The sequence below is a fragment of the Vombatus ursinus genome, unplaced genomic scaffold (assembly GCF_900497805.2).
Source record: "Vombatus ursinus unplaced genomic scaffold, bare-nosed wombat genome assembly UNPS02004704.1, whole genome shotgun sequence".
NCBI lineage: Eukaryota > Metazoa > Chordata > Mammalia > Diprotodontia > Vombatidae > Vombatus > Vombatus ursinus.
The window spans coordinates 1,012,565-1,040,311 of NW_020944482.1; the positions used below are offsets into that span (position 1 = coordinate 1,012,565).

General features: G+C 34.9%; 1 protein-coding gene across 1 annotated transcript in view; it reads right to left on the reverse strand.

The window, feature by feature from the left end:
- Positions 1-288: 288 nt before the first annotated feature.
- The window catches only part of FOXK2 (forkhead box K2), a 77,469-nt gene continuing 50,010 nt past the window's right edge, over positions 289-27,747 (reverse strand). Inside the window, exons 5-12 of the mRNA XM_027840883.1 lie at positions 24,993-25,123; positions 22,731-22,901; positions 21,894-22,040; positions 14,930-15,123; positions 13,832-14,007; positions 12,187-12,483; positions 11,765-11,974; positions 289-5,982 (exon numbers count right to left, since the gene is read on the reverse strand). Of these exons, the coding sequence (XP_027696684.1) occupies positions 5,786-5,982; positions 11,765-11,974; positions 12,187-12,483; positions 13,832-14,007; positions 14,930-15,123; positions 21,894-22,040; positions 22,731-22,901; positions 24,993-25,123 (1,523 nt within the window). The 3' untranslated portion in view covers positions 289-5,785. The remainder of the gene's footprint in view (positions 5,983-11,764; positions 11,975-12,186; positions 12,484-13,831; positions 14,008-14,929; positions 15,124-21,893; positions 22,041-22,730; positions 22,902-24,992; positions 25,124-27,747) is intronic.

Genomic DNA, 27,747 nt, shown 5'->3' on the forward strand with positions numbered 1-27,747 from the left:
TTAGTAAACTGACAAACAGAGTATATGTGTTTATAGTCTTAACTTATTGAAAGGAAAATGAAAACCTAGAAATTTAAAATGTTAAAAGTAACATTACCTTTAAGATCATCTAAGGTAATTCTTTTTTCCCTATTTTATATGTCATGCAAACATAGGAGATGAAATAACTTATCCAAGGTCATAGAGAGAATAAGTAGCAGACTAGAATGCTGGTTCTGATGCCTGATCTAGTTATTTTACATAGCATTGCTTCTTAAAGGAAAAATAAATGTGGTCACACTATAATGGAAAGGTTGCATTCATTTTATTAGTTTTACTATTAATTTTACCATTAGTTTACACTCCATTTAGGCAGGGGCTATATCTTATTTAAATTTGTTATCTCTAATACCTAGCACAGTGCTCTCTGCCCTCTTTTAGTTTATATGCTGAAAATAATATAGCTTATTTACAGTAGTCCCTTTCATCTGCACAAGTGAAATCTAGTTAAAAAGAATACAAATAACATCCCTGAAGGAAAGGAGATATTTCCAGTACCATTCTAGTTAGTAAGAACAACTCAGATCTTTCCCCTTCCCTAGAGCTAAATAGCTCTAAGTCCTTTGAACCTTGTGGTATTTATGGTTCTCTTGGAGTCCTAGGCCAAGATCATTTTGCAGTAATTACAGGGATAGTTTTGTTGTTGGTGTTTGTTTTTCCATGGGTAACTTATCCCGCTATATGGAAAAAAGCAAAGGTATTTGGTAGAGAGGAAGATGCTATGCCCCTCACTTGGTCATGAGAACAAAAGGAAGGCTGGGTAAGCTATTTCCCACTTAGTATGGTTGATTAGGGATCACCAGTGACCCATGTTATGGTATACTTTATTGCTATTAACATGAACATTGGCATAGACAGGAGTGATCATATGATAAAAATAACATTAAGCTTAGGCTAATGTTAAATGAAATTTGTAATCATTGAGATAGCTTAGAATAGTTAGTGGATACAATAAGCAGCACAGTGAAACCTTTAAGATCGATGCTGATAAACATAAACAAAGTGTGATAAACTATCTAAACCTTGAATTATCACAAGGGTTCCTTTCATATCCCTATGCTTGGCACTATTACTATTCATATTACTTCATAACTAGGGCATACAAGTCCCTCCCTCTCTTCCAACCTCCCTATCACTGTTGGCCCTATGAGTAGGCATCTTCCTTCAAATAAAGCTGTTAGGATTATTACACATAATTTCCCAGGCAATATTACATATATAGTAGTCCTCAGATAATACAGTCTGAATATTTTTGGCCACAGCAACCCATGAAAACCTACGTTGAAGGGGGTTGTTGTGATATGCATCAATAAAAATACCTACTTTGACAAATCATAGCTCCTTCAAGTATTATATATGTAACCACATTAATGACCTTTCCTGAAAAGTTGCACAACCCTTTGTCACTACATAAGATCATAGACTGTATTATTAAGTCACGGACATATTAGCAAGGGCAGACTGTTGAGCCCAAAACCCATGTTGTCTTTTGCCAGCAAAAAAAAAACAAAACAAAAAAAACCAAAACAGTCTTAGAAGACAAACATATTTAGAAGATCTGATAACTTGAAATGCCAAGATCTACAAGGTTAGATGTTTGGGCAAAAACTAAAAAGCTTCAATACAAAATCTTATCCTTGAATCCTTTATCATTGAATTAATAGCTTCATCTGTTCTAAAAGATTTAGTTGACTGCTTTGACAAACATTAGTCTCTATCCTGGTCCTTTTCTACAATCCTAACAAGGCAGCTGAACAATCACAGCCTTAGCTTATTGTGCACTATGGATCTGAACCACTTTAGGAATACAAAAGTTCACTTTTGAAAATATATAGAAAAGTCTTTTTGAGTATAAGTTGGCTTGCATAAATTATGTACTATTATGCTCAAATTAGGTATCTTTTAGATTAGTCATCTTTTACATAACTTTGAGCTATCTAGTTAGTAGTTAGGTCTGATTGATTGAAATCATGGTAGCCCTACAAGGATTCAATCTCAGTTATCAGTTAAAAAAGGATGTGGACTTGCATAGAGGTAATCAGTAGAAATTGAGTGCTTCTTGAGTGTTTCTTGATTGAGTGCTTCACCATCTTTTCCAACCACCTTCTGGGCTAAGGCTATTTATTGGCTGCTAGTGGGTACAATATTCTACTAAAGCTTCCTAGTAGATTTTTTTTTTAAATTTGCTGCCCCGTCTACCTCACATAAAATATTCAGAAATGAGTACACGACTCAAGAGTGTTCTTCCCTCTCCCACTTAAACAGGGTTACTACCTTTATTCTCTCTGTTCACCAAAACTGCAGTAACAACCCATGTGAGATTACAATGGCAAAATGTGCCATCTGCTGTCCCTGGGATCCAATTCCTGACTCCTTAGTAGCCAGTAGCGAGCCAGTATACATTGTTGTTCTGTCATATGACAATCATAATAACCGTGTTAATATGGAAAGCAGCAATAGGTAACCCAAATTTAACCTGGGGTTAAATTTGTTAGCACATTTGCTTTCAAAATTACAGGCTCAGGACTATATTAAAATGAAATTTATAAATACTGAGGTAGCTCAGAAACTTGCTGGGTAACAGGACAGAGTAATCCTGAGATCCAACATGCATAGGCTAGTTACATTTGGCTAATTGAAAACTGATTAAATGCACATTTGGTAAAACTAGGAATCTGCTTTAGTGGTAGACCTGTGAAGTAATGGCATCCTCTGAAGTATGAAGTTGCATTCTGTGGGACTAGAAGATGAGATGAAAGATTTTGAGAGTCTATTTTGAGGGTTACTGCGTAGAAATCATCTAGAAGAAACAGGTATTAAACCTTTGAATATTGTACAACTCAATTTAATAGCTAACACAGTGAACAGGACCCAAAATGGGATACAGTAGCTGCTTGCTAGCCCATGGTTTTCTTCTACTCTGTCTTACTATGCCCATAAGGCCTACGGAACAAAGCTAATCAGTGAAGCATTAAACAGAAGATGGGGGAGAGGGCTGGTTTGGAATCCTCACATTTTAAAAACGAGCTGTTTGGTCCCAGATTTAGAAACATTTTTTAAAATACATTTTCCCCCCTTTTATCTGTTTAAAGTATAGAAACTAAAAAATCCCTTAAGGAATACTCTACAAGAATCATTCTAGTCCCAAAGCAGGTCTGTACATTAGGCTCAGGCATAGCTGTGAGGCTGAGACAGAAAAATTCAAAGATATATAAACCCAAGTAATGGGTCTCTACTAGGAAGATGTGGATGTAGATGATAAGATGGCATAGCTATAAACCTCAACGTATGCTCTAGAAATATATTTCCAGTACTAAAAATTTCAAGTGATTAAAATCTTTCCAAAATGCCCAACTATGATTCATCTTTCAGAGTTCTCTATCTAGATATTCCAAATTCTGGTGTTTCACAGGATGGCTCCATCTGCCTTCATTTTTGGTATGATTAAATAGGTATATGGTTCCACCAGTGCTTAAGTGCAATGCTACAGATATTTTCCCAGAATGATACTCCAACGTGGTAAGTCTACATTCAGATGACTGTTCTTCAAACTGTAAACCTTTTGGGTGAAAGAAGGTAAAATAAATAAAAAAAGGACCAACATACCATAGTATTCCACAAAGTGCTTTGAAGAGGCAAATCTAAGCCAGACACCTTTTCTGGCTTTTGGTTAACTTGCATTTTTCTGCTTGTTACACAAAAAGGCCTCATTCATATGCTGGATTTCATTTTTATTATTACTGTTTTTTAAATGGCTGAGTTATAAATTCAGCTAGTATGCAGTAATTTTTCATAATTTTTAATATGCATGTCTGCAATAACATTGTGACAGTCCCATGTTGTGGATTGACACGACACTTGGTACAGATTTATCATATTTGGTCTTCAGGTAAATAATGAGTTTCCAAAACTGCCTAAATATACCATTCTGAGCCGTTTTAGTCCATCAGGAAAATACAGGGTTTTTTTCCCTCCTCTTTTAAGAAAAGGTAATTAAATACTGAAGTAACTACATTTAAATAGATGTTATGATGATTACAGAAACAATTCAACAAATTCAAAATTAAGGCCAAAGTCTCTTCTGCTCCCACAGTAATCAACTCTAAGGCACCAAATGCCAAGAGATCCACAAACTTTTTCCTTTTGGAAGGCATGTGGGCTGAGGTATGATAATTCATCCTTCTTTCTCACTCTTTGATCTTTTATTTCTTTCTCCAAATAATCCAATCTTTTAGGGAGGAAAAATCAGCCTTAGTTTTGAATTCAAAATGTACAGATAGATTGGAATCTCCTGCTGCAAATTAGAGAATTAGCAAGATAGTTTAAATGCTCAACTATAGAACACATTTAAAATTTATACATATATGTATATATATATGTGTGTGTATATATATATATATATGTATGTGAAAGGAATCCTTTTATTATAATGTAGCATCTGCTCAAAAACCATAGCAGCTACTTTAATGGAGATACCAAATAGGAGGGCATAGGACATTTGGTAATTAAGGACAATTAAAATATTAACAGTTTTGTTGACATACTGGTCAGATTAATTCCTCCTAATGCTGAATATTTAAGCTTAAAAATATTGAATATTTTTCTCTGACATGATCTTTTCTTTTAAGATACCTGTGATAAAAGATTGTATATTTTTTTCTAAATGAAGCAGAATAGTTCTGTCATTTTAAACATACACAGATACTAAGTGAGACTTGTTTTACTTAGACTGGAAAAAATATGCCAGGGACAATCAAAGTCAACACAAAGTGACAAACAGCCAAAGGTAGCAAAAAAGAAAAATGGTTAAGTGCAGCTCTGGTCAAAATCATAGCAGTTCTTTACATCAGTTAATGGCTCACTTACACTGGAATTTCTAATCTGTTACATGCAAGCCCAAAGAAGCATTTGATCACTACACATTTTGATAAAATTGGATTAAATTTATCAGGCAACTGCTAAAATATAAAAAAAAATTTGCAGATGTAATAAAGTAGCTTCATCTGAACATTAACAGGACAGATAGAAGGAAATCATTCCATCAATTAAAAAAAAAATCTTTTTTTTGTGTTGCATGTGTTTATAACCAAACTAAATTGCACATGAAAAGTATTGTGATTCCAAAGTTTCCATAGTTTAAATGGAGTGATTTGAAATGTCAAAAGACCCCATTATTTTTCAAAGAAATGAAAGTACACTTCAAAAATTCCACATGTGAACAACAAAATACTGCATATCTATCAACAACTGCACTGGCTAGATCATTATGAAAGGCTAGCTGCCAAGATGGAGGAAATGGCTCCGTGCCTCTGTTCCCTTTAAGGAATATACAATCATTTGAAACAGTTTACACTAAGCGCTTATCATGCTGTTGTTACACTGAGATACTCAGTCCTTAAAATAATCAAGTGTTTTTGTTTTTTATTATTTAAGTTTAAAAGCTGCAGCTCTCCCCAACTCTGCAGCAACAAGATCGTTCAGTAGGGAGGGGATGTCACAGCCTTTAGAACAAGATGTTTGTGTTTTTTAGTTCAAATTTTGTTTTTAAATTACTGAGTTATAAGGCCACCTGTGTTTTCATTTTTGTTTTTCAGTGCTGAACATTGCAGTCTGATCACAGGGCCCATATAACCCACTGGGTGAGAACGTGTTCCAACATTTTAGGTATTAAGTTAAATGTCTCCTTTTGGCACCACAGAGTTGATTAAAAAACTTTTTTTTAAAATATGAAAAGAAATCAAAGTTTTTAGTTTTGGATGCTTTTTTCCCTCACTGCTGAAGATTGTGTGTCCACATTCACAGCGATGACTATGCTTTCCCCATCTTCTGTTTTGATACGTTTCAGTTCTGGCTGCTCTGACTGGTCACCATTCTGACGTTTGGTTGGCAGTGATGCTGATGCTGACGCATGGGTTGCCAATATATGTAAAGGACTTGCAGCAGCTGCAGAGAGATTAAGGAGTTAGAATAATCACATGTCCCTAAATAATTGATTCTTTTTATCACTTGCCCAGCTAGAGAAACCAGTACCCATAAAGTCATTACCTTACAGAATACTTCAAATGAAAGGCCAGAAATGATCCTTAATATGTATGGGTCATATAAAACACTATCCCAAAAAAATATTTTCATAGAAAGCTGTGTGCCAGGCTTTTCCAACACAGGTTTGTGCTGCTCCATTTCAGAGCCTGACAGTATAAATTTCCCTAAGCTAACACTGCGTTGTGGCAATAGACTTTAAGCTCCTTGCTGAAAAACTGTCATATATTCCAGTGGCCATGTGGAATAAAGCATTCAGCAGAATTAAAAATATGAGGACAAGAAAGAAAGACTTTTAAATTAACACAGTGTATATTAGTTGGCTTTAAAAAAATTAACAGGCTATTTACTCAGCTATGAAACACAAGTTACTTCAAATTATTTGCTGTTTTGATATACCAGTATGAGAATTTAGGCTGAGATCACTGAAAAACAGAAATATAGTATTTTAAGTTGAACCCAAATAAACAACAGAACTGACAAGGGATTCTTTACTGAATTGGTTCTTAAACTGTGGGTTGTGACCCCCCGCCCCCCCGTATGGGGTCACATAATTGAATGTGTGCAAAAAATTTGGCAACAGTAAAAGGTTTCTGAATGCACGACCAAAAATTAATTCAAAATCAAATGTGTAATGAATCCAAGGTGTTTCTGGCAGCGCTTGCCCATGATGCATCGCACAACTTTACCACAGCCTTGGTTCTAAACACATAAGATGCGCACTTTGCACTGTGCATGCACCATGCACCACTAACAAACACTGCCAGAAACACCTTGGTTCAGATTCGTTATAAATATGTTATGAATTGTATGTTGGCTTGGGATTAGGATGGAATTTCTAACAGTTTCTGAAATGGCCCTAAACATACTTCTGCCATTTTGTAGTATGTATTTACGCAGAGCAGCGTTCTCAGCAGTGATGATTATAAAATCAAAATATCAATCAAGTCTGAAAAACTTTGAAGATGCTCTACATCCTGCAGTATCAAATATTCCACCAAGATTTAATTCTTTATGGAAAAATAAACAAGCACATCTATCTCATTAGTATGCAGATTTGCTTTCATCTTTAATAAATGGTAAAATTATATATATTCCAAAGAATTGTTTTAAAATAAATTGCCCAATGATTTATTATCAATAATGTTTTGATTTGCATACCTATTTTATATACCTTTATACTTGTGATCACGTAAAGTTTTCTCAGGCTAAAAGGGTCACATGTGGAAAAAGTTTAAGCCCTGCTCTGTTGCAAATGTTTTCATATTCATTAATCTATTCAGAATTCCACTCCAAAAACAAAACAAAACACAGAAGTGACTTTTTTTCTTTCCAGTTTTAAAGCATAGTCTTTTCTCCAGTAAATAAACATACTATAGGTATACTCTGCAGCAAGGATGTTGCCTTTCAGCAGTAGTCTAACTTAAAAGATTAACACACTGAACAATGGAACTTAGCAGAAGCCATACGAACATGGCTGTCAACATTACCACTGAATGTGTTTCACTTGGCACATGGTAAACCCTAATTTTTGGCACCCTGAATTGGATGATGGCTTTTATGTACACATTTCAGCCACAAACTAAGCAACTGAATTATAAAGTAATAATGCAGATAGAATTTGTAGGAATTAGGGATAGGAATCAGAATCTATAGATTTAGAGCTAGAAGGAATCTGAGAGGCCAATGAATCCAATTTCCATTTTGCAGAAGAGGCACAAAAGACATGTCACACAGTCTCAAAGATATAACTTAAACCAGGTAGGTGTTCCTTAAGGCCATTGCTCTATCCACTATGGCAGATTGCCTACCTTGTAGGTTACCTCCATAACACAGTGAGGAATTGGAGTAGGACCAAATAATAGAACAATTAATTACCTACTTTCTTGGATTTTTCTTTGTTTCATTCATGTTAGTCCTGCTTCTCCAACAACAATGCCATCACTTCTGTGTCAGTGTTTTGAAACATAGTAGATGCACAATAAATGCTTGTTGAATGAACCTCTGATTTCACAGTAAGTGGATCATCATTAGATATATCTTAAATGTCTTACAGTTTATTGGCATAACATTAGAAAGTATTAAGGTTAAAATTTGCATTTGTTTTTGCTTTTGCAGAGTTATAAGGGATAAACCAAAAAGTAGTATCTTCTCTACACTATTTTTATAGACCTGCCAAAAGCATTTGACACCATAAGATAACTAAGGCCTAGTACTCGTTAAATAAATTTGATTGTCCCATGGAGGTTAGCAACATCAGAAATCTACTTTGGAGTGACTGCTGAATAAGAGTGTCTCTGCATAAGGACTGGTTAGTGTAATGACATGATTAAAAACATTGGCAAGATTTATTAAAATATATGTAAAGTGAAGACCACCTGAGTCTTAAAGATAACTGTCTAAATGTTGGGTAGGCAGTTATACATGTTATATATGTTGTCAAAAGTGATGGAAGATGATTAAATGACAATAATTTGAAGTAGTAGGGTAAACTGTTGGAAATGTCCAATAGAAAAGAGGAAAAAAAACTGGACGTGTTTGAGGGCAGAGATTGCCTGAAACAGTGACAGTGAAACAGGGAAGGAAAAAATGTGATGAGACAAGGCTACAAAGCTATGGTGGTACCAAATTGTGCAGAGCCTAAATACAAAGTAGAGTAAGAAATCTGAATTTTACTTAGAAAGAAAAGAGAGTATGGCTGGACATGACCAAATCAATGTATGTATCAATGTATCAATTAGTTTGGCAGTGTTGTTAAGGAAGAGTATTGATAGGTAATGTCTTGCAGGCCTATTGAGAAGGTTTAATTGATAGGATTTGGTGACTAAGTGGACAAGAAAAGGTGAAGGACAGCAAGACTCCAAGATACTAAGATTTTAAATATGGGCACTAGATACTGGTGCCAGTGTGAAAAACAGTAAAGTCAGAGGAGGAAGCAGTACTGGGGAAAAAATAAGAAATCTGGTTTTGGGTATGATGAATGTTGCTTAATGTCTAATTTTAATTAATTTACATTGAGGTCACTAGTGCTCCTCCCTCCTCATTAATTATTTTTAAGAACCCATGATAAAAAATGTCTTTAAGATACATGGTGGCTAGAAATTTTGCTTCTTAGCATAATTATTTCTTATGAAACAAAGGAAAATGAATTCAGGGAGGAAAAAACATAGAAATAAAAAAAATTCTAATACCCTTATGTAAAATTAATTAGAAAAATTAGCTATTAGGCAAGAAAATATTTAACATAAACACTAAGAAATATCAGAAACTAGGAGACATTTCCTCAGGTGGTGGCTCTGTCCCAGAGAGGACCTACTTGTAGTAATGTACAGAGATCTAGGGACACAGATAAACACCATCATAAGGATAAATATGATCACAAACCATTAATTCTATTAGTTGATGTTAACTTGGAAATTGTTGGGTTAATATCAGTTTGAATTGATCTAGGTGGCACATTTAAAGCTTACAAGTATAATATAGAATTATCATGTAATGTGATCTAGTAGGACTCCAGGACTGCCAACTCTTATCAGAAGCTCATAAATAACTCATAGCTCCACATGTAAGTTTATAGGATTGAATATTTTATCATAAGGAAATGCACAGAAATGAACAAAAAATGCGACCAGTATCATGTACTGACATTACTTTCTCGATATAGAGGGAATAAGTATTTTCCAAACTACCTAGAACAATTTAAAACTTGCAATTTCTACGCATATAGAGTTTCATTTATCACGTTGCTCTGCTTGACTACTGGCAGTGGTCAGGATAACCTGGCTCTGGGCAAGATTAAAGATAGAGCTGTTAATGTAATGCCACTTTAATGTAGGAGATAGGATGATATAGTGGACAGAGTGGTGGCTTTGGCATTTGGTGTTCTGCCTCTGACTTTTATTGGCTGTTCAATTCTGGGTAAGTCATTTAATCTTTCTAGGCAGCTAAGACTAAAATTTGCAGAGAAACTGCTAATTAGGAGTACCTTTCTTATGCCACGAGTTCCCTCCTATCATAAAATATGTCTGGTCGAAAAGACAAATGAAATGGTTATAACAAAATATGTTATTGATATTCGTATAGTATAGTTTATTAATGTCATGACTTGTCATTTTTAACGTAGGAGGTATTCACAAGGCAACATCAGACTGGAAAAAGAGCCATACTGTAGAAGAGTCTAAAAGACCAGAGGGTCTTTCCTGTGACATACACTAGCATATATGACCCTGGCCAAATCTGTGTGACTTTTCACAGAATTAATCAGGAGGAAAGAACTGTGGCTCTTGCCTCTGACTAAGTGACCTTGGGCAAGTCACTTAACCTCTTTGGGCCTTAGTTTCCTCATCTGTAAAATGAGTGGACTAGACGAGTTCATTACATATCCATAATTTATATCTAAATCTATGATCTTTTATGAATTAGAGTACAAGAAAAGGTATCTAAGGAAAGGGAAAACTGAGTTATTTGTTGGGTTATTTGGCCCTGGAGAGGGAGTGAGGACAGAACTTGGGGGTGAGGGGGTGGGATACAACTAACAGCACCTGGTAAGAATGTCTTGCCCATGGCAAGCATTCAAATACCTGTTGGATGAATGGTGATCAGATACTTAAGAAGAAGCTTTGTTGAGGAGCAATAGTTCACCAGGGTTTCATTTCTCTTACAGTTCTGGTTTGATGCTTCTGCTTTTGGTTTCTCCTCTCTCTACCTCTTTAGCATTTTAGTCTATCACTGTCTTGAGTAAGTTTGTCCTTCAGTTGTTAAATGTTACTTCCCTAGTTATTGTTAATTTTGTAGTACACAAACAGCTACCATAGTGGGCTTTTAAAATAACCAAATACACTACCTTTTTAGGTAATCTATGAGGTAAAAAGGGCTGGCTGGAGATCAAGAAGTAGGCCCAAATTGACTTGATTAGGCCACAAATCAAGAGAGGTTACAGTACACAGTAGTTAAAAGGGTTGGCTACTAAGGTGGTATAGAGCAGGTAAAGAAGGCTGAAGAAGTGTTGGATATGTCAAACTATCAGGTTCATGTTTATGTTTGTAGTTTCATGTTTAATTTTGTATTCTAATAAGCTTATCTTCTCTTTTTTGTCCCATCCCCTCTAAAGCACAGTAGGTCTCAAAAATAATACTAAATAAACTTATTTACTCTGCAAACAATATATTTTGCATTTTGTCTAGAAAATTTCACATCTAGATCATCTGGAATATGTAAGACTTGTAGGAAATACTCCACACAAGACAAATATAGCCATCTTTTGGGTAATTTACAGTGTCTGTTTAATACTACTGCCATGAATACTGCTTTATAGATCAAACCAAATTAGGAAGGGAAAGTATAGAGATGTTTCAGACATTATATCTTGTCTTGAAAACTATGGTTTGGTCCTGGAACACACCCATGTTTACAAAAATGGGTATGTATTTTTGGTAATCACAAAGTGTTAGAACTTCTCATATGAGATAATTACACAAGAAACAAAACCACAGTAAGGTCAAATCACAATGACCCTCTTAAAATGTGAATATTTTCTAAGAAGAACAATTTAAGTACAAGAATTGAGATCCACAATTCATGAATTCCAGGAAGCAATTTTCCTCAATATTTTTGTTCTTGTATATTATCTACCCTCCCCTCCCCCCATATTTACAGCTGAATTAAACATTTCTTGGTGATTTCTTACCAGTGCTGACCTGTCCCTGGATTGCAGTGGTGACTGGTACTACATGTGTCCCATTTTGTGTTACAGTTTTTATTGGTAGCTGGTGTTGACCTAGAGGTGCCTGTTGCACTATGGTAACTGTCTGTAAGGGGGTGGTCTGCGATGTTTGAATGATCCGACTAGCAGCTCCTATTGTAGTGTGGCTAATAGCAGGAATAGGTTCTACTTTAACTGAAAGAAAACAATCAACATTAACTGAAAGCTCAAAAAAATCACAACTTTCAAGTAAGCACATGCATTAGATGATATAGAATTACTTTAAAACTAGGTTATATTTAAGAGAAAACAGAAATTATAACATGTCTGGCTTTAGCAAAACTCCCCATTACTTTCATTCCCCAAAAGTTGAAAAGCTTTCTAAATATTACTTCTTTATTACTTACCTTTTACTTCTCTGTGGTCTCCATTTTCTTGAGGTTCTATCTTGGACTGGGTAACCACTGCAGCTTGTGTGACCACTGCTTGTCCAGCTACAGTATAAGTGTTTGCTGGAGCTAATCCAGTCACATTTGTGACTGATACAGCTGGTATCTGATGAACAACATGAACCGTCTGCACCACAGGTTGCTGGGATGTTGAGGTGGTCACAGGTGTTGCAACAGTGTAGGTGACTGGTTTAATAGTTTGTGGTAGCTGCCGTTGTACAGTAATTAAAACTGGCTGGCTAGACAAAGGTGAACCTGTTAAGATCAAATACATTAATAATATATTTACAATTCCATTTTTATTAAGTATGTTTCTCTTCATCTAAAACATGCTTTAAAACAAATAATTTTTAATTAAAAAAAAAGAAAGCACCTTGATTCCTATTAATTTGCAATAGTTGCAGTTACTAGCTGTAACAAACGCAAGTGACAGAAAAACTTAATTTCTATAAGTACTAAAATACTGATCTTGTTCTCCATCTCCATCTGCACCTCAGTCTTCACAGCATCTACACTCCTAGTTTTCTTTTTCCATGATAAAGGGAAAGTGAATAATACACTAGATACCTGCAAATTTAGGACAGAATTGAGAGCCACACTGAATTCAGGTGAATAATCCCTTGCAACTGCAAGCAAAACAGAATTAACAGGGAAATGTAGCAACATGGTTGTAGAATCTGTGCCAATTTTGTTTTAATTTTTACTAATTTAATTTTTAAAAATTTTTACTTATTTAATTTTTTAAAATTTAATTTTTACTAATAACCCACAAAAAAAACCCCAGCACGTTGATTTAAACCATTAAAGGAGGGAGGTAGAAACTCTCCTGGTTAAATGCCAATTTTAGCAGTTGTGACATAACAAAAAAAAATTACAAATCAGTATCACTATTATAATATTTTATTTTATAGAGCAACTTGATTAGAAATATTGATTTCTCAAAAATCCATGTTTGAAACATTAATAGGAAACTAATTTAGAATTCTCTGAAGAAAATGAGGTTGAATAAATAAAAGATGGTAATTCAGATATATAATTAGCCACAGTTTTTCTAAACTTTTGGCCACTGTGATGCTCAACAATACCTTCCTCCAGACTTTTGAACAATCACATAGCTTGGATACTTTTGGAGACTTTAGAGCACCATATGTGATCCTATGGTTTAGAACAGTTTGGTAAATGCCTTGAGTACTTCTGAAATGCTTTGTTTCTCCCAAGTTATGAGAGATTTTTGAGATTCCTTGCAAAAATTTTTTTTGTCCCTACTTGGTTGCATAATTGTGAGATAATTAAGTGTCACAGCAGGAAAGAGACAAATATATTATCAGTTCATAGCCCCATGGATTGAGAAGCATGGCTATCATACTTGTAACAAACACTGATGGTATTAAAAAGGCCTATGAAATCATATCTAGGTATTAATCATCAAGAATTAGGTTTATTAAGCTTATAACTTCTTGGTATGATTTTAGGGCTTAGAAATGTATTCTTTGTTTGATGATACCCACAAAATGTGTCTATCAGATGAGGGATAGATCATCTGAACATGATCTACCATGTATTCCTCCAATAATACTTGATACATTTCTTTCATATTTCTCACCTGGTGCACTCTGGGCAAACCGAGCTTCCTGTATTACTGCTAGTTTAGGCTGTATTGCACTAGGCTCGGGATCCATAGGTACTGGAGAACCTTCCCTTGACAAACTCTCAGGAGTTTGTACTCCACTGGAGTGAGCAGACAACACTCCAGAATGATTAGGAGAAGCTGGAGCACTTCTGTATTTCCAAAAAACAAAACAAAACAAAACAAAACAAAAAAAAGAATAAAAGAAAGAAGCATCTAGTAACTTAAAGTAACTTAAAGTGCTCAAGAGCTGCCTTGTCTTTTAACTTGCAATATGTGTACTTTGCAGAAGGGGCATCATTTGTCTTCTGCCAACCGACTAAAACGTTCTAATAATTCTTATTTTCTATGAAACCTTTGTTAACTTAGATGTAGATTCAGAAGGAGACTGGATAAAGTCTACAAAAGAGACCATTTTGATGTCGGGTGGCATTTCTCCTCCATACTCAGTGCAGGCCAAGTGGTCCATGGAACAGTATTAGCTGCTTGCTCTAAAAAGAAAGAATCATTATGAGCAGCTCTAACTAATACAGTAAGACAATAGGTGGCCAGTACAGTACAGAGGGGCCTTAAGATTTAAATATTGGTCATTTTCTTCCATTTTAGAAAACAAAGCATGTATCAATGAAGTAAAAAATGTATACATTTCAATTAATTAAGACAGTCAAAATAAAACTTTATGAATCAACCATGTGTAGAAAGTTTAAGGATTAGCTTAAAAGATGCTTTTGTAGCCTAACAATTTTAATTACTCTGTTGGTGAAATTTGCAGCTTACTAATAAAGACTAACAATATGAAATGAAAAACAAATTCAATGAAGTGTGTTAATCATTACTTGTAATTTTAATTGAAACTAAAACTTAAGATAAAGACTGACCATGCCACTAGAGACAGGCCACTAGAGACATCATATCCATCTAATATTTTTACCCATTTTCTTTTTGTATCCCCTTCCCAACATTTAGTCATAAATGCATTTGGTGTTTCCTTTATATCCAAAAGGAAATTTAATTACATTGAAGGTAATTACTGACAATTAAGTGAGGTCTTTTTGTTCATCTTTTTGTCCTTACCTAGAAGAGAGCGGTCCCAGAGGGGTTCTAAAGCAAGGTACTCCCCTAGGCCTTCTTTTCCTAAAAGCCTGCTCTATTAATTTGCTTTCAGAGGCAGGGTCTATCCTCCAGAATGAGCCTTTGCCTGGTTCTTCCTGGGAACGTGGTACTTTGATGAAATAACGATTCAGAGAGAGATTGTGGCGAATTGAATTCTATGGAACATAAAAAAATACGTAGAATTCATATATTTCTTTACTAAGAAGTTAAAATGTGGCCTAATAGTAGTGCCTGGAAATGCAGAGGCTAAGGTTCTAGCTCCTTGGATATCAGGGAAGAAAGAGCTTTGGAAACAGCTTTAGAAGACTTGTGAAGTAGCTTCTATTGCTCAGCTGCTTCACTTGGTGAACTAGTTTAACTACCTTGAGCCAGGAACGTAGTGGCCACAACAAAAGGCTCAAAGGAGGAAAGAATATAGTATAGAGAATAAAATGAAGGAATGACAGCAGGAGTCTGTGTACAAAGCATGGATACATTTATACAATTTCCAAATGGAAAGCTTTCCATTAATAATTACTTAAGATGGAAAACAGGAGTATGATTTCGTAGCAGTCATGTATTAGATTATTTTTGGTGACTTTACATTAACCTTTCCCTGATTGGAGACAAACAAAGCTGATGTAAGTCAATTTTTAAAAAACAAACAATTTTTCTAAGTTTTAGCTGCCTTGGGCAATGGAAATGTACGAAAATTTTGGCAAAATAGCCAAGAAGGAATTAAGTTCAATCACGATTATTAATCATGCTTTTCAAAGCCCTTTTCCCATGTTATTTTATTTGATCCTCACAACAATCCTGTGAATTAGGTTGTGCATCATTATCTCCTGATTCCTAACCTAATCCATTTTTTGTTTTAGTACACCAGTCCTAAGTTGGCAGTTAACAGAATATTTATTTACTGTTATCTAAGCAAGATAACCCTTCCCACCGAAACATGAAATGTTTCTGAATGTTTCAGGGAATTTAGCTGAAATCTACCAAAAGTAGGCTTTGTTATATGTTTGACAATTAGGCTAAACTAGAATAGATATCATGAATTGAAGCCAATATTTAAATTTAAGAAGTTAGTCTAATACTATGTTCTGCCAAAGTAATTAATAACTATTAAGAAAATTCCTACAACTCTCCAAAGCCCTTTCTCAAATTTCCTAATTATATTTTAGGAATATTTCCAGAATCACAGACCCATTTGTGATGTTATGCATTTATTCAATAATCCCCTGAACACAGAGGCCTTGAGACCTAAATTGTAGACTGTTACAGGAGGCTTAGGTTAAAATTTTGTCACACCAAAGATTAATCTAAATAAGTAGGCCATATGTTATAACATATTTGGTTATCATATACTGATTATCTTAGTACTTTTAATAAACTCTGCTTTGTTTACCCTGACATAGACTGCAATCAAAGATAAACTTATATCAACTGTTATTTAAGTCTCCAAGATCTTGGAACAGAAAGTAGAATCTAACAGATTTAGAAGATAAAAGAAGCAAAATCTGATAATATTCAGCACATAACTGTTAACTGCTTAATCTAACCATATTATCTGACTGTCTTATTTTTAGCTCCATTTTAAAAACACTTTACCTCATGTCAGTGTTAGAGCACAGACTCAGGAGTAATTCTTGCTCTATATTCACACCAATAGGCCACACTCCAAAATGATATTAAACAATGCACAGAAATATTGACCACATAACTAAGGTACACATTGCGATAACTAATGTGAAGTAAAACAACTTAAATATCGTTAAAAGGAAAAAAAGAAAATTTATCACAACTAAAATCTAGAAGTAGACATAAAATATTCACCATAGTTAAGCTTTAAATGTCACTTATACTTTCATCATTATTCACATCATTTATAGGAAGAAGTGAAACTAGTTCTTGAAACCAGGGTAGGTGCTGTTTTCAGTTCTGAAAATCAATGCAACTAAATTTACATTTTTACTCTGGGCTGTAATTTCCTTCTCTACCTCAAATTCTAGTCGCCTACACGTCCCAGGCAAAATAAGGCCAAATTGTTACACAGATATATTTCAGCCTATGAGACTCAGAAAAAAGTAACACAAATGACAAATATCAAGACAACAAACTGAGAATGATTATATTTTCTAAGTTATGTAATGGCAAACCCATTACACACAAGTCACACGCAAGATTAATAATTTTCTATTACTTCTGGACAATAAAACTGCACTGAATAAAAATAATCTTTAAACTACCTATAAAGAAGTGATTTATAACACTAAACAAATTAACATGCTCCCATTAAAATAATTTCTATATCTCTTATTCTATGAGACTTATCTTTGAAGGTCCAACTCAAGCCTCACTTCCTGTAAGAGTTCTTTCTTGACCTCTCCAGACCAGTGATACTTACCTGGAATATTCATTTTATTTTTCAATTATTTTATAAATTACAGATGTAGAGCTTTTGGACCAAAGAAGTTATCTAGTCCATCCCCCTCGTTTTACATTTGCAGTGTGTGTATTATGTTAATGTTATTATTCTATTTTCAATATTTCTTCGTATCCTCCATAAAACCTAGCACAGTATTATTCATGATAGTAGAAATTTATGAAAACATTTGAATAACCTTTATAATTTTGTTCCTCATAAAAGATTAGAAATCAAAAAAGTATTTTGAATGAGTTAGGAACAAGTTACAAATGTGTTACATGCTATCCTCATGAGAAGGTGAAATTTGGATTTCACCAGTTGATGGTTTTCCATAGTGGTGAATTATTAATATATTGGATAGAGGATAAGATATGGCATGATTACAAGACTAATGCAATGTAAAATGTAATGTAATGTAAAATGCATTGTGGTTAAAAAAAATGCTGCAAAGAAAATGAAATATGTCTTCTATGCTAAAAGATTATCTGGAAATTGTTAAGCTTTTCAATGAAGTCAGACCATCAATTTTCAATTAGAAGTTTTATGCTGTATATTTAATGAAAGTGATAAAGCATAACTCTTGGCCTATGTGTTGTCTCAGTAAACTGATATCTATGTAAGTGAGAGCTATGTTCTAAACTTTTAACGTGAGCTGAAGAAATGAGGAGTCTGTGAATCTTTAAAAACTTCTGTGGGGCAGTGAGGTGGCACAGTGGATAATGCACCAGCCCTGGAGTCAAGAGGACCTGAGTTCAGATCCCTCTCACTTACTAGTTGTGTGACCCTGGGCAAATCACTTAAGCCTGATTGCCTTCAAAACAAAACAAAACAAAACAAAACAAAAAAACCCAAACAAAAAGTTCTGAAATCTGGCCAGTAGATCTCAGATGGTTGCAGTGAAGACAAATTAAAAACAGTTTGTGCTTATAAAGAAATAAAGTATTGACTTCTTCAACAATCATTTATTGAGCACCACTATGTACTGTGCTAAATAACTCTGCTAAGCATAGTGTATAGGAGAGTACCTGGACCTGTGATTTCATTAATATAAGGAATTCCTAGGAGAGGAAAATCCCTCTACCAATGCAGGTTGGTATCTTCTCTATAACATAGTTTCAGAAAGTAACATTGAGCAGTGGTGTCACTCAAATTTAAAGGAATCTCTGCCAACTGCATACTGACTTAGGAAACCACAAATTAACATTATCTGTGTTTTATTGTATTTTTATTTATTTTGTTTAACATTTCCCAATTACATTTTAATCTGGTTCAGGTGTGCACAGAATTTTGCCAGCTACAGGTTTGAAACCTCTGACACAGAGCAACTGAAAGGACAAATGACTTGCACAGCATCACATATTATGTGTAAAGGCTGTTAGGTCAGCTCTCTCTATTGACTGTGTCCTAGCTACCTATCATTTACTAGGGATATGAAGACAAAAAACCCAACCATTTCTGCCCTTAAAGAGTTTACAGTGCTGAAGGATATATCATGTAAATAGATAATTACATACAAAATATATATAGCATAAATATAATGTAATTTTAAGCTAGGAGAGATGGTGAGGGGAAGACAATTAAGAAGTTAAGGCCCCTAAACTGTGCTTTGAAGAAAGCTAAGCAATATGATGGGGAGGGGGATTGGGCAAGCATGAGAGACCTCAAGCTTTAGTGCTGTGCCAAATTTGATAAAAATTAACTCCTCAATCATCTCAGAGGGAGGAGTCCGCAGGCATGGGGCAAATATTTTATGTATGGAAAGAATCTAAATCATGAGCTGCCTATGAAGTAATGACCATTTATTTTTTCAATAGGTCAAGGTCCCAGTTAACTCAACCTTTCAGAAGACATCATGAACCCAGAAGTAAAAAAAAAAAAAAAAAAAAAAATCCTCTGTGAAATTATCAAAGTCCAGAAACTGAAGCTTTAAAATCCACCTTACTCCAAAGAAAAGGCCCTAAGGCTCACCTACTTTGTCATATTTTATGAAAAACAAAAGTCCAACAAGCATGGTTGTAACAGTATATCTTAAGAGATAGAGCTAAGGGAAGTGGGAGCAAATAGCAAGAAAGAAAACAACCCTAAAAACTATTATTTATAATAATAGAGTCCTCCAAAAAGAACATCAGTATGATGTTCTTCTGAATATTAAGGTGACTTTAACATAAAACAAAGAGAACCATGAGGTATGAAAAAATTATAAAGGCAGCACCATAAATACGAGAAAAATATCTGGGCATGTGAAAACAAATGTAGAGGCAATATGGCATAGTGAGCTAGCCTTGGAGTCAGGAAAGATGGAGATTTAAGTGGTAGATTTATGACACATACTAACTGTATGACTATGAGCAAGTTCACTTAACTAGTATACCAGGCAACTCTCTAATTGCAGACAAGTCTCTGATCTGCATCAGTAGAGGGAATTTCCTCATCTAGAGTTTCCTATCCCAGAGAAATTACAAATCTAGTACCTATCCCTACCCATTAGCGTACTTATTTTAGAGAGGTAGACTAGTGTAGTGGAGTCAGGAAAAAACTTCAAATTCTACTGAGGATATTTACTAGGTTTGTAACCAATGGAAACTATTGAGTTCCCTCATCTATAAAATGAGTATAATAATATACTTAATAATAATAAGACCTACCTCACAGGGTTGTTTTGAGGGTCAAATGATATAAAATAAGTAAAATACTTTGCAAACTTTAAAACATACATCAGTGCCAATTTTGTTTATTTTGTACTTAGATGTTTTTAATTCTTTTAACCTCTGTTTTAGCTGGGGTATTACATTGCTTATAAGAGAGAGGCAATATGGCACAGAAGAAGTCCTGATTCTGATAGTAGCAGTGTGACCACAGATAAGGTATTTACCTGTCAGTGCCTCAGGAAACTCTAGATAATTATAAACTAAGAGTTGCTGTTCAGCAAGAATGGAGTTTCCTCCATCAATTAAAGCACAAATTTGGGCCAAAAGAATAAAAACAAAAACAAACAAAAAACTCCTACTCATAAAACAAAGCAAAATAAAACAAGAGCATGGAAGTTAATCTATAGAACATTCACTTCACAAATTGATGGATTTTATAAGATTGCTATTGCTTACACCTGAAGAAATCCTATCATACCCACTGGGCTAAGCTAATCCTAGTGATAACTACCTAAAGTAGAAGCAATTAATTTCTAGAAGGTGTTGATCTATCTCCATAGGGCTAGCCTTCCATCCCTTAACCTAATTAAGTTTTTCAACCACTTCATATGGACCCATTTTTATATTAAGTCTCAAACTGACATTCAAATTAGTTATCATTTCCCCCCAAAGACACCAAGACCCAAAGACTGGCAATTTCATAAATTCAAAAACTTGTCTGTAACATTAATATAACAAAGCTTGAGAAGTTACTTTGAAGACAACCAGTCAAGAGCCATAAAGCTTGAAATTCTATAGCTTGTCAGAACTTCCTAAAGCATAGATGTATTGATGCCCACAAAAAATCCTCAAAAATTATGATTCAAAAAGGATGAGCACTACCTAAATCTCTCACAGAAAATGTTAAAAGTTCCACTATAGGATATTTATGACAACATTTATTTATTTATGATACTTATTTTCATCAGAAAAAAATGCTAGGTTCCTACACTGCAAAAGTGTACCTGTATATGCAAAAGTGTACCTGTATGCCCATAACTAGAGGTGGCAAAATGAGAATTGAAAAGATGATTTTCCAGAGATACCATTCCCATCTTGTGGGGTTTTAGGAGACTGCCAAAGATAGTTTATCATCCTTTGTTTTTACAATTATAACCACACATTTATTTTAACTCTTATTTAACAGTGAAATTCAGTTAGCCAGAATATCTATTTTCTGAATTAAATGAAGTGTTACCAAATAACTCAGTACATACCATTATTCCCTGACTCAATAAATCATGGTTCCTAAGGCATTTCATTAGGCATTTAATAACAGATCCACATTTATTTGAAAATATTCTCTATTTTAGACTTGTCCATCCCTATTAATCTGAATTAGTGAGATTTTCAATGTATACCACAGAGAAATAAGTTACACCCCAACAAATGTCAAGGAATAAAAATGACAACAATGACAACTAAACCTATACAAAGTGACTTAATAATAAGAATGAAATCTGTTCTCAGCATGCAGACATTAAGACAATCTTAGAAACATACATATTGGAATACAGTAAAAGATGTTGAGTTTATTATATAAGATGACGGAACATTAAAATGGTGGTGATGTTCAAGTTTCACCTTTTCCTGCAGAGATAAAAGTGGAGCTAAGAGAGTATGTTGTCTCTGGTATTACTATCAATTACTATTAATACCCAAGGAATCATATCTCATCTAATCCAGTTTTAAAAAGAAATCAACAACAAAAAGCTGTTTATGAATTCCAGACAAAGGCAGCCTAATTTTTACATTATTTACAACATACTAACTTTTTGTTCTATTAACAAAGTAACAAATTAACAAAATAAGTAAACAAAGTCAAATTTACCTGCCAGCCTTTATCTGCTGTCCTGTAGTATGGATAGTTTTTAGTTATGTGGGTATAAATTCCATTTAGTGTAAGCTGCTTATCAGGAGCCATTGTAATTGCTTGTACTATTAATTGTGCATAGGAATAAGGAGGCTTCGAATCATCCTGGTATTTAAAAACGACAATAACAACTAACTTTAAAGACTGAACACAGAATAATAACATACATGTTTTTTACTGTTCAACAATATAGTATTCCCATCAATGAGTCTCAAAGGTGTGTGTGTGTGTGTGTGTGTGTGTCTTAAAAACCAAATGGAGAAATTTTCAATTAAATTTAAGGAAAAAAATGAGTAAGATAAGACATGCTCAATAACACCAACCTAATGGCTCAATCAACTCAGAAAGTTGTGTGTTTGTGTACATGAATAACATGCACGCACACAGAGGAATATATGAGACAAAAAAAGAAAATACTATCCAGTTCTAAAAGACCACTTATAAGTAAAATATCAGTTCAAAATAGCCATAATAATAGCTAGCTTTTATGTAAGACGTTCAAGTTTGCAAAGCAGTTTGCAAAGCAGTTTACATGTTATCTCATTTGATTTTTCATAACAACTCTGTGCAGTACGTGTTCCTACTACCACTATTTTATAGAACAGGACACTGAGGCTGAGAAAGGCTAGGCAAACTTGCCCATATAGCTAATAAGAGTCTGAGGCCACATTTGAATTTAGGTCTTCCTGGTTGTGAGTCTAGCACTCTATCCACTGTACCACCTAGTCACCTACTATGATATGTAAAGAAAAGTTATCTTTTATAGCTACCTCTGATTCTGATACTAACACTTACCTTTGGGCTATCTCCACCTGAAGCTTCCTTGTCATTTTCTGACTGTGAATTATCAGCCATTAAATGTAGGTCAGTGGGTAGTACACGACCCATTTTGTACCCTGAAGAGCCTGCCCCCCGGGGACTAGATGGGCAGGAGTTTGCAGCACTACAGATGAGAAAAATAGATTCCTGTTATTTTGTTACATAATACAGTTAAATCTCATTTTGTTTAAGCAGTTGTCTCTGTCAGGAAAATACACAAATTTTAATACCAAAATTAAGAGTGTGTCAGTATTTCCTTTGGAAAATGTGATTTTTACCAGTATTCTATGAAATTTAAGATTACAAAGGAGAATTAAATTGAAGTTTCAATTTTCCACTTACTCTCCTGCTGAAAAAAAGTCTTATAAAGTATTTTACCAGAATAATCCAACAATGGTGTCTCACAGAATTTTTCCACAACTACAAGTCTAATTAATTGTAGGCAATAACACAAAAATTTATATAATTTGCAAATGATCCAAACTAAAAAAAAATTACTCTGAACATTTTAAAGTGAACATTTTTTCACTCCTATCCTTAAAGAAACTGTAGTGGAGCCCTGGTTTTGTTTTTTGTTAATGAAAAAACTGTCATATTCTATTTGTACTTTTTATTAAATAATTTACACAAATTTATTGGCTTGAATTTGATTAGAATAAAATTAAGAATTCATTTAATTTTGCAACACAATACATCTTTAATCTATTTGTAATATCTTTTAGAATTGTCACATTGTTAAAATGCAATTTGTAAAATACTAAGTTTTTTACTCAAATTTTCTCAAAATGTAGTATGTTTGTGATATTGCTTTTAAAGTGTGACAGTGTATTAAAAATCACCTTTTTAGTTTCTCTGCTCTAAAAAGACCTTTCCAAAATCCTTGGAAAAGCAAGCCCTTTGGAAAGATGATAAATCAAATGCAAAAAGCCTTTTTTTCTAGACAATTAAGGATGGTACCCTACCTTTTAAAAAAAATTACTCTTTTCAGTGCCTCCTCACCCACCTGAAGTGATTCCACCCTTCTTCATAAAGACATTAGTATCTATTGAGGATATTGAGAACTATCACAGAGAAGAGATCTCTTTGTTGACTCCAAGAGTAAGGGAAGTGGCCCAGGAGAGAACTGGATGGTTACTGACTATTCTGGAATATTAATACAAAACTGTATTTTATATATTGTGACCTTCTCCTTATTGAACATTTATAGGAATGTTAGCTGAAATCATCTTGGGGCAGAGAGTCATGTCGGTGGGCATCAGGTACTATGCCAGTTTGGACATCTCTCTCTCCAAGCTACAAATGCTTGGATGTTAGATTAAGGTTAAATAAGAAAATTGTTTCTGGCAGACTTGAGCCTAAAAATGTAGTGTAAAGTATCAATATTTTTCTTTGATAAAAGCAATACTTTCTCATTATAAAAGTTACAGCAGAAAACTCAGGTTTACATAATTAAGATATCTGAACAGCAGTACAATTTCTACCACTTTGATAAATTGTAAAATTCTATATTTGCCCATAGCCCACAGTTAAGATTTTCTGGTTCAAATGCTTATTTCAATTTATCAAACCAAGTCTACTAACCATTCTTGTTCAGATAGAATAATACCAAAATTTTCATGGCAAATAGATTCTTTATCCAGTCATCATTAGAAATATATGTATTTAAAATAAAATGAGAATTGGTTCTATAATCAAATGATTACTAAGTGAAGTCAAAAGACATTTATTAAGTGATTATCACATGCCAGGAACTGTGGTAAGGGCTGAGAACACAAATAAGCAGAAAGAGAGTCCCTGCCTTAAGGAGCTTACATTCTAATGGGGGAAGGTAACACATAAAATGAGTAATACAGACTAAGACTTCATTAAGACTTTTTGAGACAGAGCCAAGATGGCAGAGTAGAAGCAGGGACTCACCTGAGCTCTCCCCTAAACCCTTCTAAATACCTTTAAAAATGACTCTAAACAAATTCTGAAGCAGTAAAACCCACAAAAAACATGGACTGAAACAAATTTTCAGCCCAAGACAACTTGGAAGGTTGGCAGGAAAGGTCTGTTGCACCATGGTGAGAGAGGAGGGCAGTCCAGTGCAGGCCAAGCCAGCACAGACTGGGCCCCAGAAAACCTGGGGTAGGCTTTGGGGCGATTGAATCACTGGCAGCAGTGGCAGTTTCCATATTTCTCAGCCCAAAGACACCAAAGACAACGCAGAAGGTCAGCAGGAAAGGTTTGTCTCACCTGGGTGAGAATGGAGAGCGATTCAGCACAGGCTGTGTCGGCATGGCCCTGGCCCCAGCAAACCAGAAGCAGGCCTTGGGAGCCACTGCAGGCAGCTGCGGTAGTAGCAGCAGCTGTTCCCAGTCCACAGACTGTAAGGGGGTCTAACAACCGGATAGGAAATTTCAGAGGTCTTTTTGCTAGCACTACGGCAGGACTCTCTTGCTCTGCTCATACTTGGATCTGGGTCACAGTCCTGGGTGGCAGTCCCAGAGCGAGGAGGAGCACTAGCACAGCAGAGCTTATGGCCACAGTGGAGGGGGGGGGACTCTCCTCACAGTTCCAGGGCAGACCAGAGCACAGGCCAGGAGAGGCCTTACATTGTACCACCTTGGAAGAACTGAAAGCTTACAGGTCCCTGGAAGTATCTTTGAAACAGCTGCACAAAATCCCTTTTGCCCTCCATCCCGTGAGCAGAGCCCTACCTTAACAAAGATTTAAAAATTCAAGTAACAGGCTGGGAAAATGAGCAAACAATGGGGAAAAAAACACCAACTCTGACTATAGAAAATTACTATGGTGACAAGGAAGATCGAAACACATACTCAGAAGAAAACAACAAAGTCAAAGCTCCTACATACAAAGCCTCCAAGAAAAATATGAATTGACCTCAGGCCATGGAAGAGCTCAAAAAGGATTTTCAAAATCTTGAAAATCAGGAAGCAGAGGAAAAACTGGGAAGAGAAATGAGACTGATGTAATAAAATCATGAAAAACAAGTCAACAACTTGGTAAAGGAGACCCAAAAAAATACTGAAGAAAATAACACCTTAAAAGATAGACTAAGCCAAATGGTAAAAGAGGTCCAAAAAGCCAATAAGGAGAGGAATGCCTTAAAAAGCAGAATTGGCCAAATGCAAAAGGAGGTTCAAAAGCTCAATGAAGAAAATAATTCCTTAAAAATTGGAATGGAGGGGCAGCTAGGTGGCACAGTGGATAGAGCACCGGCCCTGGAGTCAGGAGGAGCTGAGTTCAAATCTGGCCTCAGACACATAACACTTACTAGCTGTGTGACCCTGGGGAAGTCACTTAACCTCATTGCTAGCCAAAAAAAAAAGTTAATAAAAAAAATTGGAATGGAGCAAATGGAAGCTAATGACTTTATGAGAAATCAAGAAACAATAAAATAAAACCAAAAGCATGAGAAAACAGAAGACAATGTGAAATATCTCACTGGAGAAACAACTGACCTAGAAAATAGATCCACAAGAGATCATTTAAAAATTACTGGCCTGCCTTTAAAAGCCATGATCAAAAAAAGCCTAAACATCATCTTTCAAAAAATTATCATGGAAAACTGCCCTGATATTCTAGAACCAAAGGGTAAAAGAGAAATTGAAAGAATCTATCAATCACTTCCTGAAAGAAATCCCAAAAGGAAAGCTCCCAGGAATATGATAGCCAAATTCCAGAGTTCCCAAGTCAATAAGAAGGTATTGCAAGCAGCCAGAAAGAAACAATTCAAGTATCATGGAGCTACAATCAGGATAATACAGGATTTAGCAGCTTCTACATTAAAGGATGAGAGGGCTTAGAATATGATATTTCATAAGGTAAAAGAGCTAGGATTACAACCAAGAATCACCTACTCAGCAAAACTAAGTATAATCCAAGAGGTGAAAAAAGTGACATTCAGTGAGATAGAGGAATTTCAAGCACTCCTGAGAAAAGACCAGAGCTGCATAGAAAATTTGACTTCAAACAAAAGACTCAAAAGAAGCATAAAAAGGTAAATAGGAAAGAGAAATCATAAGGGACTTGTTAAACTGTTTACATTCCTACATGAAAAGATGATATTTGTAACTCATAAGATCTTTCTCATTATTAGGGTAGTTACAGAGTATCTATAGACAGGGCACAGGTGTGATTTGAATATGAAGGAATGATATTTAAAAAATAAAACTAAGGGTGAGAGAGGAATGTACTGGGAGAAAGAGAAAGGGAGAGAGGTATAATGGGGTAAATTATCTCACATAAAAGAAGTAAGAAAAAGCTTTGACTACGGAGAGGAAGGGGTAGGAGGAAGTGAGTGAACCTTACTCTCATCAGAATTGGCTCAAAGAGGGAATAACACACACTCAAGTGGATATAGAAATTTGTCTTACCCTATAGGAAAGTAGGGGGAGAGAGGATAAGAAAAGGGAGGTTAATAGAAGGGAGGGCAGATTAGGGGAGGGGGTAGTCAGAAGCAAAACACTTTTGAGGAGAGACAGGGTCAAAAGAGAGAGAGAATAAAACAAATAGGGGGGAGAGACAGGTATAGTAACTGTGAAAAAAAAATTTGAAGCAAGTTTCTATGACAAAGGCCTGATTTTTCAAACATAGAGAACTAAGTCAAATTTATAAAAATGACAGCCATTCCCCAATTGATAAATTATCAAAAGATATTATCAGTTTTCAGATGAAGTAATCATATCTATCTCCAGCCATACGAAAAAAATATCCTAACTCACTAATAATTAGAGAAATGAAGATTAAAACAATTCTGAGGAACTACCTCATACCTATTAGATTTTCAAATAGGACAGAAAAGGCAAATGACAAATGTTGGGGGGAATGTGGGAAAAAATGAGACATTAGTGCACTCTTGGAGGAGTTGTGAACTAATTCAACCATTCTGTTTTGGAACTATGCCCAAAAGGCTATAAAACCATGCATATGAGCTAGCAATACCACTACTAGGTCTGTATCTCAAAAGAGATAAAAAAAAAAAAAA